Source organism: Panthera onca, chromosome B1 (genome assembly GCF_046562875.1).
Source record: "Panthera onca isolate mPanOnc1 chromosome B1, mPanOnc1 haplotype 2, whole genome shotgun sequence".
NCBI classification, from domain to species: Eukaryota; Metazoa; Chordata; class Mammalia; order Carnivora; family Felidae; genus Panthera; species Panthera onca.
In genome coordinates this window covers 87,803,489-87,823,746 of record NC_138342.1, presented here as the reverse complement: position 1 = coordinate 87,823,746, position 20,258 = coordinate 87,803,489, and the positions used below count along the sequence as shown (strand labels likewise).

General features: G+C 36.2%; 1 protein-coding gene across 2 annotated transcripts in view; it reads right to left on the bottom strand.

The window, feature by feature from the left end:
• TET2 (tet methylcytosine dioxygenase 2) overlaps positions 1-20,258 on the bottom strand; it is a 135,119-nt gene that overhangs the window by 33,996 nt on the left and 80,865 nt on the right. The window contains exons 3-6 of one of the 2 annotated variants that reach the window (XM_060654509.3): positions 10,046-13,500; positions 8,310-8,400; positions 6,816-6,909; positions 5,971-6,179 (exon numbers count right to left, since the gene is read on the bottom strand). In XM_060654509.3, coding sequence (XP_060510492.3) covers positions 5,971-6,179; positions 6,816-6,909; positions 8,310-8,400; positions 10,046-13,454 — 3,803 coding nt within the window. In that variant the 5' untranslated portion in view covers positions 13,455-13,500. Of the gene's footprint in view, positions 1-5,970; positions 6,180-6,815; positions 6,910-8,309; positions 8,401-10,045; positions 13,501-20,258 lie in introns of those variants that run through there. The other variant, XM_078445838.2, reaches the window with a different exon arrangement.

Here is a 20,258-nt window from a genome sequence, read left to right as displayed (position 1 = left end):
AAGACATCCCTTTGTTAACCAATTGGAAGGCTTAATACTGTTAAGCTGTCAATACTCCTCATAGTGGTCTACTGATTGAACAGAACCCCTGTCAAATCCCATATGGGGAAATTGAAAAAGTGATCCTAAAATTATCAAGTACATGAAAAGAATCCAGAGTAGCCAAAAAAAAAAAAAAAAAAAAAAAAAAAAAATCTTGTAAAACAGTTGGAGGACTTAACATAAATACAGAGAGTGGTTGCCAGAGGGGAGGCGGTAGGGGGAATGGATAAAACAGGTGAATTCCAATTTCAAAACTTACTACAAATTACAGTCATTAACACTGTATTGTATTGCCAAAAGGACTGAAATGTAGGTAGATTAATGGAATAGAAGAGTCCCAAAATATCCCATACATTTTTGCCAATTAATTTTCAACAAGAATGACAAGACCATTTAATGGAGAAAACAGTCTCCTCAACAAATGGTGCTGATCTATATGCAAAAGAATGGTATTGGACTCTTACATCATAAAATTAACTTAGCAGGGATCAACAAGCTAAATGTAAGAGCTAAAACTATAGTACTCTGTAAAGAAAACAGAGGTAAATCCCCAAGACCTTGGATTAGGCAATGGCTTCTTAGATATGACACTAAAAGTACAGGCAATTAAAAAATACATACATTTGATTTTATCAAATTTGAAAAATCCTGTGCTTCAAGGATATTATCAAAAAAGTGAAGAGGCACCCTACAGAATAAAAGAAAATATCTGAAAGCCATATATTTGCTAGAGTTCTAGTATCTGGAATATATAGAGAACTCTTGCAACTCAAAAAATATGAACTCAACTTAAAAATGAGTGAAGAATCAAGTAGGCATGTTCCAAAGAAGACATATGAATAGCCAGTAGTACATAAAATAATGTCTAACATCATTAGTCATTTGGGAAAAGCAAATCAAAATGACAAGATACATTTCACACCCACTGGGAAGGCTATAATAAAAAAAGACATACAATAACTAGTTTTGATGAGGATGCGAAGACACTGGAACCTCGACATACTGCTGGCAGGAATGAAAAATGGTACAGCTCCTTTGGAAAACAGTTTGGCATTTCCTCACAGAGTTAAACATAGAGTAACCATATGACTAAACATGTCACTGCAAGAGAACTGAAAACCTATGTCCATACAAAAACTTGTACACAGATGTTCACAGAAGCATTATTCATAATAGCCCCAAAGTGGAAACAATACAAATGTCCATTAATTGATGAATGGATAAGGAAAATGTGAGATATGTATACACACACACACACACACACACACACGCACAATGGAATATTACTCATCTACTAAAAGGAATAAAACACTGATTAATGTTATGATATGGATGAACCTTTAAAACATTATGCTAAGTGAAAGAGGCCAGGCAGAAAGGCGAAATATTCTATACCATTAATACAAAATGCCCAGTACAGGCAAATCTATAGAGAAAGAAAGCTGATTAGCAGTTGCCATTTTAGGGAAGAGGAAAATGGGAACTGACTGCCTAATAGGTACAGGGTTTTCTTTTGGGAGTGAAGAAAACGTTGCACAACTTTGTGTATTATTACACAAATGAGTATATTGCTAATATTAGTGTATTACTAATATTATACAATATTAGTATATTACTAAACCACTGAGTTTTAAGCTTTAAAATAGTGAATTTTAGGGGAGCCTGGGTGGCTCAGTTAGCTAAGCATCTGACTTCAGCTCAGGTCATGATCTCTTACTTGTGAGTTCGAGACCTGCATTAGATTCTCTGCTGTCAGCATGGAGCCCATCTCGGTTCCTGTCTCCCTCTCTCTCTGCCCCTCCCCAGCTCGTGCTTTCTCTCTGTCTCAAAAATAAAACATAAAATACAATGGTGACTTTTATGGTATGTGAATTATATCTCAAAAAAATCTCTGCATAACAAGGTAGAGTGACTTCAAGATGATTTCCTACATGAAATGGCTACTAAAAGGCATTTTTATTTCTATATTATTAGAATATTATTAAAATTAGCATTTGTCAGCTTCATTTTAACATGACTCAGAATTTGGCTCATGGTTAAACAACAAATCAGTAAAGCAACTGTAATAAAAATATTCATCTATGTAACAGATTTTTAAAAACATTCTCAACCTTTGAGTTGCCATCTGGATTTCTACTGTAAAGGAAATATAAAACTTTAAACTAAAAATTAGATCAGATATTCAATCTCATGCAAGTTTACAAACTAGCAAAATAAATTCAAATGTAATACATAGATTTATACTTTGAAAAATAAAAAACTTGTGAATTTGCAAACTCAAACAAAAATAATGGAAACAAGCAACGATCCTCAATCAATACACTACACCATTAGGTGAAAGTTTTCTGGGAAAACTTTAGGATGGACGAATCAAGCTGACAACTCCTGAACTCACTGAACACTCTTAACATCACTAAGAATGGAACAAAGCAGACATTTAACCCTCCTGATGGATATGAAGAATTAAGATTATTTCATTACCACTTACAAAAGCATTTTTGCCAATATATACATACATATACACATACGTAACTTTTTTAAGTCTCTTAATATCAATGCACAAAAGACAGTTGGGATAGAGGGATAAGGTGAATGAAACAAATGTGCAATTACATACCCAGAATGTGGGAAATTTTACAGAGCAAATTATATAGTCTCTTTAACAAAAAAATTCACTAAAGAGAGGGGGAACTATTATAAATAAAAAGAGGCTTATGGAAACTATAATTTGTCTTCCAAACTGGGATACTTTTGAAAGTGATAGAAAGTTTTATTCATAAATATGCAAGACAATAGGCATGAACTGGTACCACTCAAAAGCCTCAATCAAATACAAGGTATGGGCTTTCTTGCTGGCAATATAGTTTTGCTTTTTATTATTATTTTTTGAAAAAGATCCAATTAGGAATCTAAATATGGTCTGAACATGACATGAAAAGCTATTAAAGAATCACTGTCAATTTTGAGATGAATGAAAATGACAGTGTAACTAGGTTTTATAAAAAACATCCTTGTCTGTTAGAGATATACACTGTTAGAGATGGTATCTGTGTTTTGCTTTAAAACACTGTCGGGGTGGCAGTGGGGGTAGGAAGTGTAGGGGAAATATGTGAAATAGTATTGATAAAATGTTGATAAGTATTGAAGCTATGTAACGGGTCCGCAGGGATTCATTAGACTGCACTCCTCCGTTTATGCATGTTTGAAAATTTTTATAATATAAAGTTAGCTTAAAAAAAAAAAAAAAACACAACATTTAACATCACCCAGCATGGCAAAACACATTTCTGGCTTTGACTTTCTTATAATGACACTCCCACAACTCTTAACTTGCCAAAAACATATTGGTTAGGCTTAGTCATAAAATGGAAATCTCAAAGGGAAATCTTTAAAGGAGAAACAGCTGGTTAATCTCAAAGGAAATGTAAAAATCCATTTTTTACTTTCCCACTGAAAGATTACTCTGAGAGTTCTTTTCTGGACTCACAGTGGTTGGTTATGGTGCATGTAGGCATTGGGATTTGTAAGAACTCGGTGACGAGATTCATACAGCCTTGAATATTAAACTGAGTCAGCAGCCCCAATTTGAGATTATCCTCTGTTTTTGGCAAAGTCATAATTCTAACTTCTGCCAAATATAAAATGTATTTTATGGGGTATTAGAAACTTCAAAAGCTATATCTGAATGAAGTCTCTATTGCCATTGGTGTCTGTTTTAATTGTGTATGTTAAGTACATTGTTTTGTTTTTTGAGAATTATTCTAAACACTCTTAGCCCCAAGCTAAAATTTAGTCTAAATAATTACTCACCCTTATGATGGAATTCCAGACAAAGAGAAGCAAAAGTATGCAGACTGGCCTTTAAAATGTTTTAATCATTGAAACACATATTTCAATAGTTTTGTACTCGCCTCTTATTTAGACCACTTACACTGTAATTTTTCTTAGATCCTGGCCCAATCTTTTACTGTTCATGGATTTTAAATGCAAAATAATACAATTTAGGAAAGTTCTTGACAGAATTTCTTTCTATATGTCAGATTCCATGACAGGCAATGGCATTTATAGAAATTACAGAAAAGCCTTCAGGGGAAAAATACCAGATATATAATAACTGAAAATTAAATCAATTACAAAAAAATAAGAAATATAGTTTGCATGAAACTTCAAGAAATTTAAATTAAAACACTGCTATTTTCACAAGAAGTTCCTCAGTAGTTTAGAAGTTCAAGCCATCAAGTCTAAAAGGAAGTCTGCTTTAAAAAACAAGGCAGATAGTTAATTCCTGAGAAAAGTGCTATCAGGGACATCATCTCAAGGTGCCTTAACTTCATTTTCTTTGATTAAAGGCATTTAAATACATCTTTTAAAGAAGGAGCAAGGGAAATTAGGGTAAACTGAAAAGTATTTTACACATAAAGCTGTCCATCATAGGTTTATGAGTCATATGTTATGAACCAGATTTCCACTTTCCAACACATCAATTATAAAAGTGGATTTATGGCAGTGAGGAACACACACACATACATGAGATTTTTGGATCATAACTACCACGGGAAGCCACGTCCCCACCTTTGATATGTGAACAGTAACTTTCTTAGACATATTATTTATAATTGATTTGCATACCCCCCATGACCCAGAGAGAGAATCCATGTTAGTATTTACTAACCATGTTAGTAAAGCTATAGTAGTCAGAATAATAGTCAGCAAAGGAACAAATGAGGTTACAATGGGATGTTGCAATGAGTGGCATAGTATTTCTATAAATTCAGTAAACTATATTGCAGTTTGGTGAACGCAGAGGAACGGAGACTAAAGGAAGAAATGCAAAATTAAAAAGAATTTTAGAACTGGGGCGCGTGGGTGGCTCAGTTGGTTAAGTGTCAGACTCTTGATTTCGGCTCAGGTCATGACCTCAGGGTTGGTTGGAAGATTGCCCTGTGTAGGGCTCCGCGCTGAGTGTGGATCCTGCCTGGGATTCTCTCTCTCTCTCTCTCTCTCTCTCTCTCTCTCCCTCTGCCCCTCCCCTGCTAGTGCTTTTTCTCTCTCTCAAAATAAACAAATAAACATTTTTAAAAAGTTATTTTAGAGCCAGCTGTCAGTAAAATTACACTGTAGCATTTCAGTGTAGCACTGTGAATTCTCCCATACTCTTTTAAAAAAAATGTTATATAGGAATAGCAGAGGAAGAATAAAAATGAAGCTTTCTCCAAGTGAAGATTTAAACTTCCTAAACTGGATAAGGTTGACAAACAAAGACATACTAGTCCTTGGATGCACTAAATATATTTAACTGCATACCCCTGGCTCTGTTCCAAATGTTTATATTCCTGGAAAATAATGCATAAATAGCCACTAATTTCTTGATTATTTAGTAGCAGTAAAAATGAAAGCAATTTTTATTGGTATTGTGAAAATGATAAACTTGATTGAACTGAAGTCTGAATCAGTCTGTTTCTACAGAAGTTCTATAAGCCTTATATTTTCACGTTTGCTACATTAAGGTCCTTGACCTGGGAATCCTAAAATTTCTCATCGAACTTACTTTCTGCTTCAGCTACTGCAACACAGAAATGGTGTCAATACTTACTAATGTGGTTGCCAGCCACACAAAGGGCTGTCACATGCACCAAGTGGACACACAGATACTTTCAAATTTATGGCACAACTGAGTTCATGTGGGTACGGACATTCAGACTTGCAGCAAGCTGCTCCTAACTAAATGTCTACGCTGTCTGAAGGTACAAAATAATTCATGGAATCGCCTCGGATTACCCGTGTTAGCAAATACGACTTCCTACTGCAGGACTGGGAAACAGGCATTTCGATCCCCATTTAGTAAATGTACAAATGCAGGTTCAACTCTCTTCCCACAAACCAATAATTAGGTTTTGCTTAGTGGAAAGAGAGGGAGGCATCACTTACTCTTCATTCAGGGCACACCGACGATTGGTGAGAGTGCCATATTTCCTCAGCGTTTCGGTGAGCTCTGAGTAGAGTTTGTCAGCCAGAGACAGTGGGATTCCTTCCCACACCAGGATGAGAATCACAATCACAGCCGCCTCACAGGTGTGGCCAGCTCGCTCCCGCACCAAACATAGTAGCTTCTCCTCGCTGCAGCTTCTGCGAACCACCTGTGTGGGTCACCATTCCACCCCAACACCCCCACCCCAACCAAAACAAAACAAGGGTCACTTGTGGCAGATGAGAGCATTGATTTATGTACGTATATTTTTGCATGTCTGGGTCACAATTAGGGCAATGTTTGCCAGCTCCTGCAACTTGCCTTTTGCTAGCCATCTACACGGTGGGGTCAGAATTAGGCGGGATGCAAAACCGTGCAATGTTTAGCAGACTGTGCCCAGTACAGTGGGGGGCAATGCCCCTACATTAAAGCTAGAGCTACATGGAAGACATGGTCGTCTTTTTTCACAAAGTTCAAGGCTTTCAAAAATGACAACATAAAGATTAATGGAAGGTATTTAAAGGATTAAGGGTGACTTCTTCCTATCCCAGGAAGAATCATACTTTTTAGCAAATTGAATGGACCTCGTCTTCGCTATTACATTCTTTCAATTAAATACAGTTTGTACCTGGCTTAAAAACTAATCTGCCTTTTCTTTAAGAGATGACACAAAATAAATATAAGCAATGTTCATTTCAACCGGCATAAATGACTCTTTGATCTGGGTAACCCAATTCTCAGAGTTAGATTAATGAATCAAAATGCCCACGACTGAAGATCAAAGGCCTCATCAGGTCACACTTACCCATTTAGCAATAGGACATCCCTGAGAACTTTTGCCTTCTTTACCAGTATAGATGACTCTTTCAATCCTAATAGCTTTACCCTTCTGTCCAAACCTTAAAAGAAATCCACAGAAACACACACACATAAAATTAGCAAATGAAGCTGAGGCAACCAAAATACTGAACATTTGAGCATAATTTTATTCTATGACCACATCCTGAGAAATGAATGGTTTATTTTTAAAAAATAGGTCTAAGCCAAGCAAACTGGATAACAGACTTTAAGCTTTATACTTCTTCAGTATCAAAATATATGGATAATTGTAATGAACTATTTTGAAATTATATGTTGGGTGAAAATAATGGGAAAGCTTATTTTTAGACATAATTTCACAAAGCACAAAACTTTTTTAAGTTTGTTAAGTTCAGTCTTCTAAGACATATTACTATTTGGTTTTTGTCCTTTACTAAATTTAGCTAGTTTAAAACTTGGGGAATCACAATAGATTCTAGTTAGAACTGTTCCTCAAAGAATCTCTAACATTTTTAAAAAGATGGTTCACAAATCACTAGCATTCAGCAATTTTGAAAATATAGGATAGTTCTAGAAATAGATTATATTTTTCCTTAGGACCAAGGCACTACTTACTGCTTGCTAGTAACAAAAGGCACTTAGGGTATCTGCCAGGCTACTAGATGATTATTTAGTGAATTTCTACATACTAATTAGCAACGAATAATTTGTAAATTGGGCAAGAATGATACAAAACATGTCCTTGCTGCCCAGAACGTCTCCTAATATATTTTAATGATAACACTGCCTACCTCTTAAAGAAAGGCACCCTAGCACAGTAACAGCTCACTGCTGGGGATACCAATATGAAAGTTTCTCTTTGCATTGATTATCTCACTCATTAGAGTCTTCTACATGCAGGACTAACTGTGTAGATTCAGGTAAATACTTGCATACCTGTGATTAACAGTAAAAAAAAAAAAAAATGCAGCTATAAATAGAATCCTCTCTCTTTCTATTCAGCATCTCACACTTACCCTCTGCTCATACTAAGGGATAACGTCCCTAGAGGGAACTACTCGTTTACAGCTCTAGGTGAATTTAACTCAACGGCTCCTTTCTTGTGTCACATTTCCCCGCTGTTTCTTCTGCGACCCTTTATCATCAAGTGGGAAAGCCAGAGTGGGGCCTGTCTTTGCAGCCGGTGCCAGCACCCTTGCGCCTGGCAGGCTGGCTGGCTGGTTCTTGTGCGTGCCTGGGTTTTCTGGCATCCATCTCCAAGTGGGCAGCCTGTGCCAGCTCGCAGACTATTAGTCCTGTCAAATATTGTGACTCTCTGGTGAATAGCACAGTGTGTAGTGCTGGCAACCCTGGAATAGCTAAGCCTACTAATAATTACTCAATTTACAATTGTTTACTGCTTTGTATGTGAAAGCTGAAAAAATTCTGACATATACAAAAGGATAAACGTTAATCTGCCCTGTGCCTTTGCGTTAATTACCTTTCTTCCATGATTTCTCTAATAGCTGCCACATTAGGACCTGCTCCTAGATGGGTATAAAAAGGACCTTCATCTTTTTCAATAATTTGCTCTGTTGAGATAATAGAAGATTATTATTTTAGACCTCAATTATACTAAATATAAAGGCTACATCCACAAAGCTTATCCCCCAACTGCACATTAAGGGCCCTAAATGTGACTGTAAACATTTTTTTCTTTAAAATGAATAAATTGATGGACTAATCTATTAGAAAATGTGCCAAATAATTAAGTATATGTACATGCTGGCTGTTGGATAAAAATATATTAAATTACATTTCAGATACGGAATAAGAAATTATTTATTTTAAACAAAATAAGTGGAACTAAACAAAACAGTGAGGGAATTAGGTTATATGTAATACCAACTAAAATTCAGTTTTTTGAATTGAAACAAAATTTTATAGCTAACTAGAAGCCTGCCTGATACTTGGATGTTAAAAGATTAAAAATAAAATTTCCTGTCTTCTCTCACCCCAGGATATTGCTCAGTTTTTATTGTCAAGTTACCTTTTTCTCCTCTTGTTTCCCCTCAACATTTAATAGCTGAGTTTTGAAAATAAGAATATTGAATCCAGACCCATATTTGTATGTACTTGAGAATAATTTGATGAGAGAAAATACTGGAGAGAGGGTCAGGTAAAAGGAAGAGGTTCTCGTAAACTACCAAAGATGGAAAGTAGGAGGAGAGGTTAGGATGATAGAAGAAACTGCAGATGATTAGAACTTACCTAATGTTATCTATGACTGCACCCCTGAGGCAACCTAATATTAACCACACAAAGGGGCAGTATGGATCCTCCCTCCATTCTTCTATAAAATGTGGGGTGTCCCGTGGTAAGAGGAATAAGAAAAGGCGGGCGGACCATTGGCCACATTAGTTTAACATTTGTTTTTTCAAATGTCTTCTATTGTGTCCAAGTTGAGGAACTGTAATAAAGTCTTCATATATACATATATTTATGCATCTATTGGCAAGATGGTTTCCCTATTCCAATGGACCTATTACATATCCTGAATTTTTTTTTAAAAAGGTGTTTGTTTAAAAAAAAAAGAAAAGGAAAAAAACATATTTTCTATCAGAAGATAAAACTTTAAAGAGAAAATAGAATCAAAATGAATATAAATCGTACAATATTTCAAGGTTATCAAGGCAGAAAGGGCAACTTCATGAGTATTCAGAACGTCAGCATTACAATTTCCCCCAACTCACCAAGATTGAAGATAATAACTTCCCACTTATGTAGAAATTAATGTTGTGAAACCACTAATACATTCAACCTTGAATTAATACATATTAAAAAGCTCCTACATGAGTTTACATATTAGCAGTTATTTTCTCATTTTAATAGATGTTTTTACTGTCTAGGTGTCTCTCCAGGAGGTGATGTACAAAGAGTTAAACAGATTAATCTAAAACTGATACCTTTATATTTTAAAGGGTTTTATTAGAGGAAAAATGAGCATGCACATTGTTTTAAGTTTTTGGAAAAACAATGTAAGTGAAGTTCTCTCTTGCACAGCAGAAGCATCTGTAATTTAAAGACAAGAAATGTAAGCTTCAGACTTTTTATGAGCCTTTACAAATTGCTGCCAGACTCAAGATTTTTTAAAAAAGAAAGAAAATCCCATATCTGAAGATGAATTTGCTAATTCTGGATAAACACCATGTGTCTCAGTACTTTTCTAGCACTTACCTACACATCTGCATGATGGAAAATCATATTGAGTCTTGACAGGTGTATCCAATAAATTTTTTATAGGAGTATCTAGTAATTTGGAAGGTGACTCTAAAAAATTATTGAGAACAGAACCAGCTGTTCTTTTGGTTGGTGTCTTTTCTGCAGAAGGAGTTGCTTGTTGCTCTAAAGTTTGGGTGTGGCTATCAAGTTCTGCAGCAGTGGTTTGTCTAGTTAAAACTGTGACTGGCCCTGACATTTCAACTTTCACTTGTTTCTGTGATTTGAGAGTTAGAGCCTTATGGTCAAATAATGACTTGACCTGAAACTTCTTCAGATGTTGCTCCATGGTCTCAAGGATGCTCCTTTGCTGCACATTATCACAACTCGGGGGTGGAATCTCTTGCTTAGTTACCTTTTTCCACATTTTGTTTTCTGGTTGTGCTGCCATGGGGCGCATACAGGTATGGGGCTTGGATCCAGGTTCAACCTTAATGGGCCTGTGCATCTGATTATGGCAAGACTCAGTTTGGGGTTGTTGTGTTTGCTGCTGTTCTTGCTTTTGCAAGAGGTGCCACCGTAGAGCAGCATGCTTTTGAATGTCCTTCTGGGGAGGGGTCTGAAGGTGACTTCCTCCCTGGTCAGACACAGGGAAAGCATTTGCTTGGTTATGCATCAGGTACCTTTGCTGAGGGGGTTGTGCCGCTTGATGACCAGACATGTCTTGGTTTCTACTTCTATATCCCTGTAGAACTGAAGCTTGTTGTGGCTTCTGCTCCTGTTCTTGAAAGCACCTGTGAAGAACATCTTGCTTTGGAGTCACATTATTTGGAAAATATTGCATGTGATGCAAATTTTGAGTCTTGTTTCCTGCAAAGAGGTCAGAATTGATAGTGTGTTCCTTATTTTCTGGAGCTAGGTGTGTATTGTTCGAACAAGAAATCTGTAGTTTGCTTGTATTTGATTTCAAGGTCTGACCATAGGGGGAATTTCTACTATTCATATTCTGCACTTGCTCCAATCCCATTTGACTATTATGAGTCTGGAACTCACTTGATTTCAAATACTGATTTTCACCACGGAAACATTCTTCCATTTTAATCTGGCTAAAGAATGATCCTTCTCTTTGCTGATCGTTGTTGCCTTGGGGGTGAGAAAAAGTCTGGGACATTTGTTCTTTATTCTTCATTTGTAATTTTTGCTGCTGCTGCTGGTTTTGAGTGATAAGTGAATTCTGGGATGGTTGCGGTTGTGCTGCCTGCTTGTGAGGCTTGTGTTGTAAAAGGTGCGAGTTTGAGAATGGCTCAGTCTCCGAAGCCTGCTGATTCAAGTGCTGTTTCAATGCTGGGGGCATGAGTTTCTCAGTTTGGGGATCTGGTCTTTGCTGAAAGTAAAACCTAGGGGTGCACAGTGACTGCACGTGAGCTTCGGATGAAGGGTCTGTCTTAGAGAAGTGCACCTGGAGTGAGGGTTTTTGGAACTGGAGCTGTTGGTCCACTGTACCTCGAAACTGCCCTTGATTCATCTCACCTTGGTACCTTTGTGGCCTCTGCTCTGGCTGCATTATTTTCTGGATGTATGCCTGCCCTGGGAGCCCCCCAGGCAGGTTGGAATTTCCAGTGTATTGTTTGGAGGTCATTTGAGTGGAGGGGTTGGACTGATACTGAAGAACTGACCGCAGTGATGTCTCATGACATTTTGGATGGGATTCTGCTTGATGAAAGTGAGGGGGCTTCAATTCAATCCACCCTGGTTTCAGATAGGGCTGTGCTGGGGGCACAAGACCTCGTGTTTGTTCCTTGTCTCGACCCTTCGGAATATCTTGCTCTTTGTGTCCCATCAACTGCTGGCAGTGGTCCTGTGGATCCCCACTGCTACCAAGAATTGGTGGGTTATGCTTGAGGCGTTCTGATATTTGTCTCGCTTTCTCAGAACATGAGGGAATAGTCACGGTCCCTGGAGTCCGCATGTCATTCTTGTTGACACAATTATTCTGAGGCCTTTCTGGTAGCATCAGAGAGTGGTTGGCTACACGTGTAGATTGATTAGGACTCGGGGATGACTGTGCCTCGGGCTGACCCTCTATTTTCACTTCCCTTAAAAGAGTTGTGTTACTTTGGTTGGGGTAGTGATGGTGTTCTTCCAAAACTCCATCATTCAGAGTGCTTTTTCCATCTGAAGGAAGCTGAGAAACCTGTGAAAGAGGAGGAGGGGGAGAAAGAAGCAATTGTGATGGTGGTGGTGTGGTAGGGGCAGAAAAGGAATCCTTAGTGAACACTGAGCTCTGCTTGAAGTAAGCACCATTCATTTCATTTTGCTTTAAATACCGTTCAGAGCTGCCACCAGGAGGCTGCAAATCGCTGCTGGAACCTGAACAGAATTCTTCACCAGATACTAGATTTGCGGTTCCTTGGATATTACTGTTTTCGTCACGAGACGAGCATATCTCAAAAACTGATTTTTGTGTTTCTGGTTTCTGAAAGGGACAGGTCCCTACCATTGCAGCTGTCTTACTGGCTTTGTCAGCATCACAGGCCTCAGTCACCACTGCAACTGGCTCTGGAGGCAGCTCAGAGTTCGAGGTCTGTGGGAGATTCATCTGCCCTGAGGTATGCGATGGGTGAGTGATCTCACAGGACAACTCATTAGTAGCCTGACTGTTAATGGCATGTATGTGAGATGTGGTTTTCTGCACCGCAACGGAAACACAATCTGGATAATATTGAGACAGTGTTTTTTCCAGGAGTTCACCATGTGTGTTTTCCATGGAAGAGGCAGAAACTGTAGCACCATTAGGCATTAGCACTGCCTTGTTTGTAAGAAGTAATATAATGTTCTTGTCATGGTAGTTAGCATTTTTCTCCTCCTGCTCTTTCAGAATCTGAAGCTCTGCTTTTTCAGACCTACTGCAGTTATGTGTTGAAAAGTTGATGAGATCTTTAACTGCATTTTCTTGGACTACAGAGCTTGCAGATTCTCTCTTATCACTCAAGTCGGAGACATTCAGTTGACTGCTGCCTTTGCCTGGATTTCTTTCTTGGCTTTCCCCGAAGTTCTTTCTTTCTCCATTAGCCTTTTGGTCTTGTCTCAATTTCTTGTTCTGATGAAGCCCAGAGAGAGAAGGTTCACTAACTGTGCGTTTTATTCCTCCATTCTGCAAGCACCTGGAATACCCTCTACCTTCTTGTATAAAGTCCGGACTCACGCGACTATTCTGGCTTCTCTTCATATGGGGTATTCCATAATAACTTTTGAAAGACTGCCACTTGGTGTCTCCATTTACTTCTGGATAAGGTCTCTCAGTTAATGGGCTTCCATTCTGGAACTTTAGAGCCAGAGGTTCTGTCTGGCAGATGGGAGAAGGAGATGGTGTCAGGAATGGACTTAGTCTGTTGCCCTCAACATGGTTGGTTCTATCCTGTTCCATCAGGCTTGCTTCGGGGCCATCCACAAGGCTGCCCTCTGAATGAATTCTAAAGAGCATGGAAACAGAAATTGAAGTGCATTAATACATATCTGACACTAATAATAAATCTTAGAGAATAATCATGGCCTTAATAGTATCGAAATTCCTAGACTTAGCAAACTATGATACTCCTTTTCATGTTTCAGAGGGACAACCAATAACTACTCAGGATCTGATTATTCTTGTCTTCCCAGCAGCTCTCAAATATTCATGGTCATAGAGAACAAAGATAATTAAAATCATCAGCTAAAGTGGTAAGTTCATACTGCATTAGTAAATGTATCAACTTCCTTCCCAAATTCTTTCTGTAAAAATGCTAAGAACAAGAAAGACTACCTCCTTTCTTTCTTCTCTAGTACTTTACATATCCAATTAATTCCATTTCCTACATATTCCTTGAATTATCTTCACTGCTACTTGGTAGCCAGACCAATATTATCTCACTTCATTATCTGTTGCAGTCAGTAGCTTTTTAAAAGGTTTCTTCCCTAGCCCAGCCTGTCTTCTCTCCAGTCCTTCGAGATTCCTTCAAATTGTTACCAAAGGGAATATTCTCAGTGCAAATCTGATGTCATATTCTCCTTTAACACACTTTATGGCTCCATATTGCCTGCATCAGTAGTTCTCAAACTCTTTCACCCCCACACCTGAAAGACCAGGCATGCTCCCTTTAGTGTTAACTTCCCAGGAAATGGAATGGGGTAAAAAGTGTAGTTTATAAAATGTCATTTCTAAGTGATTCTATGTCTTCTTCCACAGGGGCTGGCTGCCCACTTCAACTGACAATTCCTGCCTGATATAAATGGTTTTTCATTGGCAGATTTCTTTTTTCTCTCCTACTTCCTCTCACATCTGAAGCTCCAACTATAACAATAGCTTATAAATACCCAAACATGGTAACTGTTTCAGACATTCATGCTGTTGTTTGTTGGCCTAGAATGCTTTTGTAGCCCCGAGATTTGTCCAGTGATCCCTACGCGTCCCTCTAAAATGGTCTCAGATATCACTTCCCCTAGGATTCCTTCTTTGATTTTCCAAGAGAATTAATCACAAAATGAATACTTTGTTCATTTTTGGGGCACCTGGGTGGCTCAGTCAGTTGAGCATCCAACTTTGGCTCAGGTCATGATATCATGGTTCATGAGTTTGAGCCCCATATTGGCCTCTCTGCTGTCAGCCTGTCAGTGCAGAGCCTGCTTTGGATCCTCTGCCCTCTCCGTCTGCCCCTCCCCACCTTGCACTCTCCCAAAAATAAATAAATCTTTAAAAAAAAAAAAAAAGAATACTCTGTTCATTTTTGTGCTTAGTATAGAGTGAGCAATTGATATAATTTTGCTCATTTCTTCATTCACTCATTAATTCAAATATTTCCAAGGCAAATACTCATGGAGATTTCAAAGTCCAAATGATTAGAGTGCAAGAAGAAATGAGTACTAAAAAACATAAATAATCCATCCTACAAAGTGAATTCGGCCCCATTCACAATACAGGCACGCTTTATTTTCTCAGTTTTTCTCATCGCATTTATTTTAAGGATGTAAGTAGGAAAAAAAAAAAAATCAAGACTATTTTCCCTTTGGGCTATAAAAAAGCTTTGTTAAAATAGTCAGTGGTTACTAACCAAGACAAATGAAATAGAAAAAGAAATAAGATATAAACATTGGAAAGCAACACTAAAGTTATCATTTATAGATAATAAGATTGTATACTGGTCAACCAAGAGAATCAACTGAAAAACTGTTGCAGTTTATGAGAATTCAGTAAAGTAGCTGAATACAAAAATCAATAGCCTTGTTATAGAAAAGCAAAAACCAGTCAGAAACTTTTGTGGAATAAAATACTGTAACAGGAAAAATATTCTTAAAACACTAGGAATAAATTTAAAAAGAAATGTAGAAGACCTATTTAAGTAAAGCTTGTTAGTTTTATTTGTAAAACTCTGTAAAATGTATGCATGCAAAAATAAACTCATAAGCAAAGTTAAAAATCATATAAAACTTTGCTTAATATACAGAACTTTGACAAATTGACAAGGAAAAGACCAGTCATTGAATATACAAATGACCAAGAGACATGGACAGTTCACAGAAAATGAGATGCAAATGGCTCTTATTTAAAGAGATATCTAGGATCACCCATAAATAAAAAAAATATAATAAAACTTCAACAAGATACAATTTTTTTCTCAAGTTGGCAAAGGTCAAAAGTTTGATAATACACAATGTTGGCAATCATGTGAGGAAACAAACAGACATTCCCTTGTGTGGTTCTTGGGAATGAAAACTAGTATAAATACCATTAGTAGCAATTTAGCAATAATCTACAGAGTTTCATAGAAACTTCAGTTTTAAGAAGTTATCTAGCAAATATGCTCATATATATGTTAAATGATGTACGTACAATCTTTTGCAATAGCAAATGGTTGGCAACAACCTATATTTTCAGGTGCAAATACTTCTAAGTAATTAAATGAAATACAGCAAGCTGAAGAACAGTGTTATAAGAATGCCACAACCTGTACAGTTACAAAAATAAGTATCAAATCAGCTCTGGGAGAATTTACAACACACTTGTAATAATATTTTGGGTCTGGGAAACAGAACAGATAGTCTAGAGAATAGCACTGGGAAGGAAACTGCTTTTTATTACTGTTTTTGTTACTTTTAGGCAGGTATAGTAATTAGTAAATAGAACTTAAATTAAAAAGTCATAATTCCTACTGGACAAAGAAAACAACAGAGCAAAATGATAACTTTATTTCTGTTAGACCAATTTCCTACTAAATGTTGAGATGGGCTAGATGTGCATAGCTAGTAGTTACATATGCTGTTAAGCCCTTGAAATATGCTGAGTAAAAATTAAGATGTGCCATAAGTGTAACTAACACTGGACCAAAAAAAAGAACATAACTCTTTTAAAAATATTTACTACACATTGAAATAATAAGATTGTAGATATTTTAAATAAAATATATCATTAAAGCAATTTCACTTGTTCCAAAATTTTTTACTTTTTAAAAAAATTTTTTTAAAGTTTATTCATTTTTGAGAGACAGAGCGTGAGTACGGGAGGGGCCAAGAGAGAGGAAGACACAGAATCCAAAGCAGGCTTCAGGCTTTGAGCTGTCAGCACAGAGCCCAATGTGGGGCTCAAACTCATGGACCATGAGATCATGACTTGAGCTGAAGTCTGACACTTACCCAACTGAGCTACCCAGGTGCCCCTATTTGTTTTAATGTGAGTACGAGAAAATTTTAAACTTCACATAGGGCTTATGTTGTACTTCTATTGGACAGCTCTAAGCTAGACTAATACTTTTTTTCTTTTTAGACTAATACTCTTAATCATCAATAATTCTTAATAATTAAAAAAAAAAAAAACTTTAGTTCTAGAATCATGAAAATTGCTTTGCTGTGTTTGATATAAGGAGTTTCTGCAAAATCAGGGCCACTACCGCTTTTCAGAAATTAAGGAAAAAAGAAATAAGCCTAGATAAATTGTTTAGAGACTAGGTCAACTAGCTTTCCAAATACTTTAACAATAATGCTTTCTTTTGGCAACTGTGAAATCAATTTACACTCATACCAATCAAAATGTATTTACATGCACACACATACATTTATGTTATGTATTATATAAAACATGCAGACTCCATATATAATATATATTGTTCTTCTTAATTTTCTAGATATAAAGTACTATAAGCATTTAACACATTATTCTTTATTATGATCTATTGCACATAATTTGGATATTCTTTGCAGTGTCAAAGGCAGAATTACAACAGATGGAGTTTGCAAATCTTTTATGAGCATAAGAGTTCCTAAGAAGAAATGAAGGTGACTTAAAATGAAATTTATTTCAATATGGAGCTTTAAACACAATAGCTGTCTTTAAATACTAAACTATTAGCAGAACTATTCTGTCTGTGACAGCAATTTCTTTACTGAGTACAACCACTGTATGTGAAAAGTTAAATGGTTAACTTATAAGGAGAGTAGGAAAATTATATGGTATTTTTTCATTTTAGTAGGAGGATAATTTTTTGAGGATTATTTGCAATTGGTTTATGAATCTAATTTTGAACATATTTAAATTTATTGATTTAACAATAACGTGTCATTGTAAAAGAAGAAAAAAAATTTTGTTCCAATTCGATGTGTCCCAAATCACATTGTGTGTGTATATATCCTATAATATTACATGATGCAGTAATCCCGTTGCACAGCACACTTTTAATTTTATGCTGGCACTGGTGATTTTATACTAACACTGGTGAGCTTTCTTTCTCTTTCTTTCTTTCTTTCTTTCAGCATTATTTAATTAAAAAAAAGAAGAAATGAGACCTGTTAATTTTGCTCGTTGTAGAAATATTTAAAAGGTATTGATGCTATCTTTACAGTGTCACTTACATAAAGTTTTCCCAAGCTTACTAAAGTCAATAATTTATATATAAAAGAAAAAAATCTTCTAAGATGATTTTTTTTTATAGATATCTACATGGTAATCATTGAAAACTGAGTTAATAGGTTGTGTTTACAAGTTTAAGGGAAAAAAGAAAAATTTTTCTGAAGTTAAACTTTTTGAATGAATGTAAATTTTCACCATAGAGATTTTTGTGTGACATTCCTTTCGTTTCTCAGAGCCTAGAAATACAAATAGCTTTTATTCATTCATATCTGGTCTTATAGGTGATATTAGAAATATTTTAAATTCTCATAGCTGAGTTTTTTGGGATTGAGATAAAATATCTTTTATTTTGTCTTATACTAGAGAACATTTAATTACTGTAATATACAGGATAATATTCCCTTGTGCAAATAAATATTCAAATGGTTTTTAAAGTAATGCTAGCTCTCGGAGGTTTGGTGTATGGTACCTTATGCCAAATAATATTATATCTATAAAAATCAGGAGAGAGAATTTTTATTTTAGGAGTCTCAATTTTACAATAAGGACAGTGACTCACCTAAGAGGACACTGTCCAATCAACATTAAGGCATTTTTTTTCTGTAAAATTGTTAAGAAGTTTATATGCAAGAGTATTGTCAGAAGAGCTTCTGGTAAATCTGGTATGGATGACTAGTTAAGCTTACCTGAGGATGTTTTTCATGGTGTCAATATTTCATGTTATAGTAATTAGATACAATTTTAAAATGAATTCTTTAAGGTATACTCTTATGGGTCATGGCTGATTTCAAGCTGTCAACCTTCAGCTCACAAAATTCTTGAACATTTTACAATCTGCTTTCACAAACTGTTATGAGCTGGTTCTAACACACTGCTGTTAGAGCTACCAAAATATTAACCAATGTTATTACTGTCTTTTTTTTTGAAATGGAATAAAAAGTTCCCCGAGATCAAATACATGACGTATTATTTTGATAGTCTTATATCCAGGATAGTACTGGACAACAGAAACTCTTGCTCTGTTTCAGAATTTACTGAATTGCCTTTTAAACTTTTGGAAAGCTAAGAAATTTTATAAAGACGTATCCAAAATGAGTAATAATATGTGATGATGATGGTTCTAACAACGTATAAAACATTCCAGAGTATAAGAAAGGATCTGGTTCCATTTTCTCATTTTATAGATGTAAAAACTGAATGATTTGTTCAAGGTTAGGCATCAAAATAATCCCTCCCACAGGGGCTAGACTGGTAGCTCCATAATATCAAGAAAAATATATAGTTCAGGGAGAAGGTTTTAATTTGTTAATAAATTCATTTCACCAACATTTGAGTCTTTTTAGGATTAGGATGAAAAAATAAAGGATTCTGTTTACATGTCTGTAGGCCTGTAATTATTGGCACAATTAAGGGCATTCTGCATGTGTTTCAAAGTACCACTTCATTTAATTGGAAAAGGATAAAAAAGAAAATGTAAACATTTAGCACATGGAATTTGAAACTGCTACAGTTATTCTGATCCCTTCCTTTGCCACCTTTCTGGATTCCTTCTGCAATCAATGCTGGGTTGCTGATCATTTTTTCCTTAAAATATTTGAGGACAATTTATAACTCTCCCTGGTAATGTCACTGAGAGAATTATAGCTCAATACTCATTAGTTCATTTGTACATACAGTCAAGCATTAGTTGAATCCCCACTCAGTGCAAGTGCTATGGAGTAGAGCTAACACAAAGATATACAGGTCCTGTATTAACCCTGGACTGTGGTTATGGTAAAGTAGTATGACTGTTCAAGAGCCACAGGCTATAGGAGAAGGAAAATGCACTAGCTGTCAGGGTCTGCATACCATCAACCCACATCTGTCGCATGAAATTTAACTTCATTCTCTCTTGCCTTAGTAAGAAAGAGATACACATCCCACTAAGTCAAAATCAGTTTTAAAAGGATAACAATGAAAGCTCATCAGCATGTCTATCAACATCACTGAGGCAGAAGAACTAGTGTCTTAAGTAGAATATATCAGTAGTCATCAAGTACAGAGGAGACTATGTAAAAAAACTTGGTAGAGTACATTGTTCTAAAAATCGAGTAATATTCAACAAATGACTTATGGAAACTGTTCTGACTACTGAACTCTTAACCTAGGAAAAGACATGGCATATGCTTAGCTGCTTTAACAGTTATCTTCACTAATCAAAATGCAATAAATAGCTCATTATTTAAATTGTACACACACACAGGATTTTTGATTATGTGGGACAGCATGAGGTTTCTTCATAGGTCTATCAAAAAAGGCAATGTGAGGGGCACCTGGGTGGCTCAGTCGGTTAAGCTTCCGACTTAGGGTCAGGTC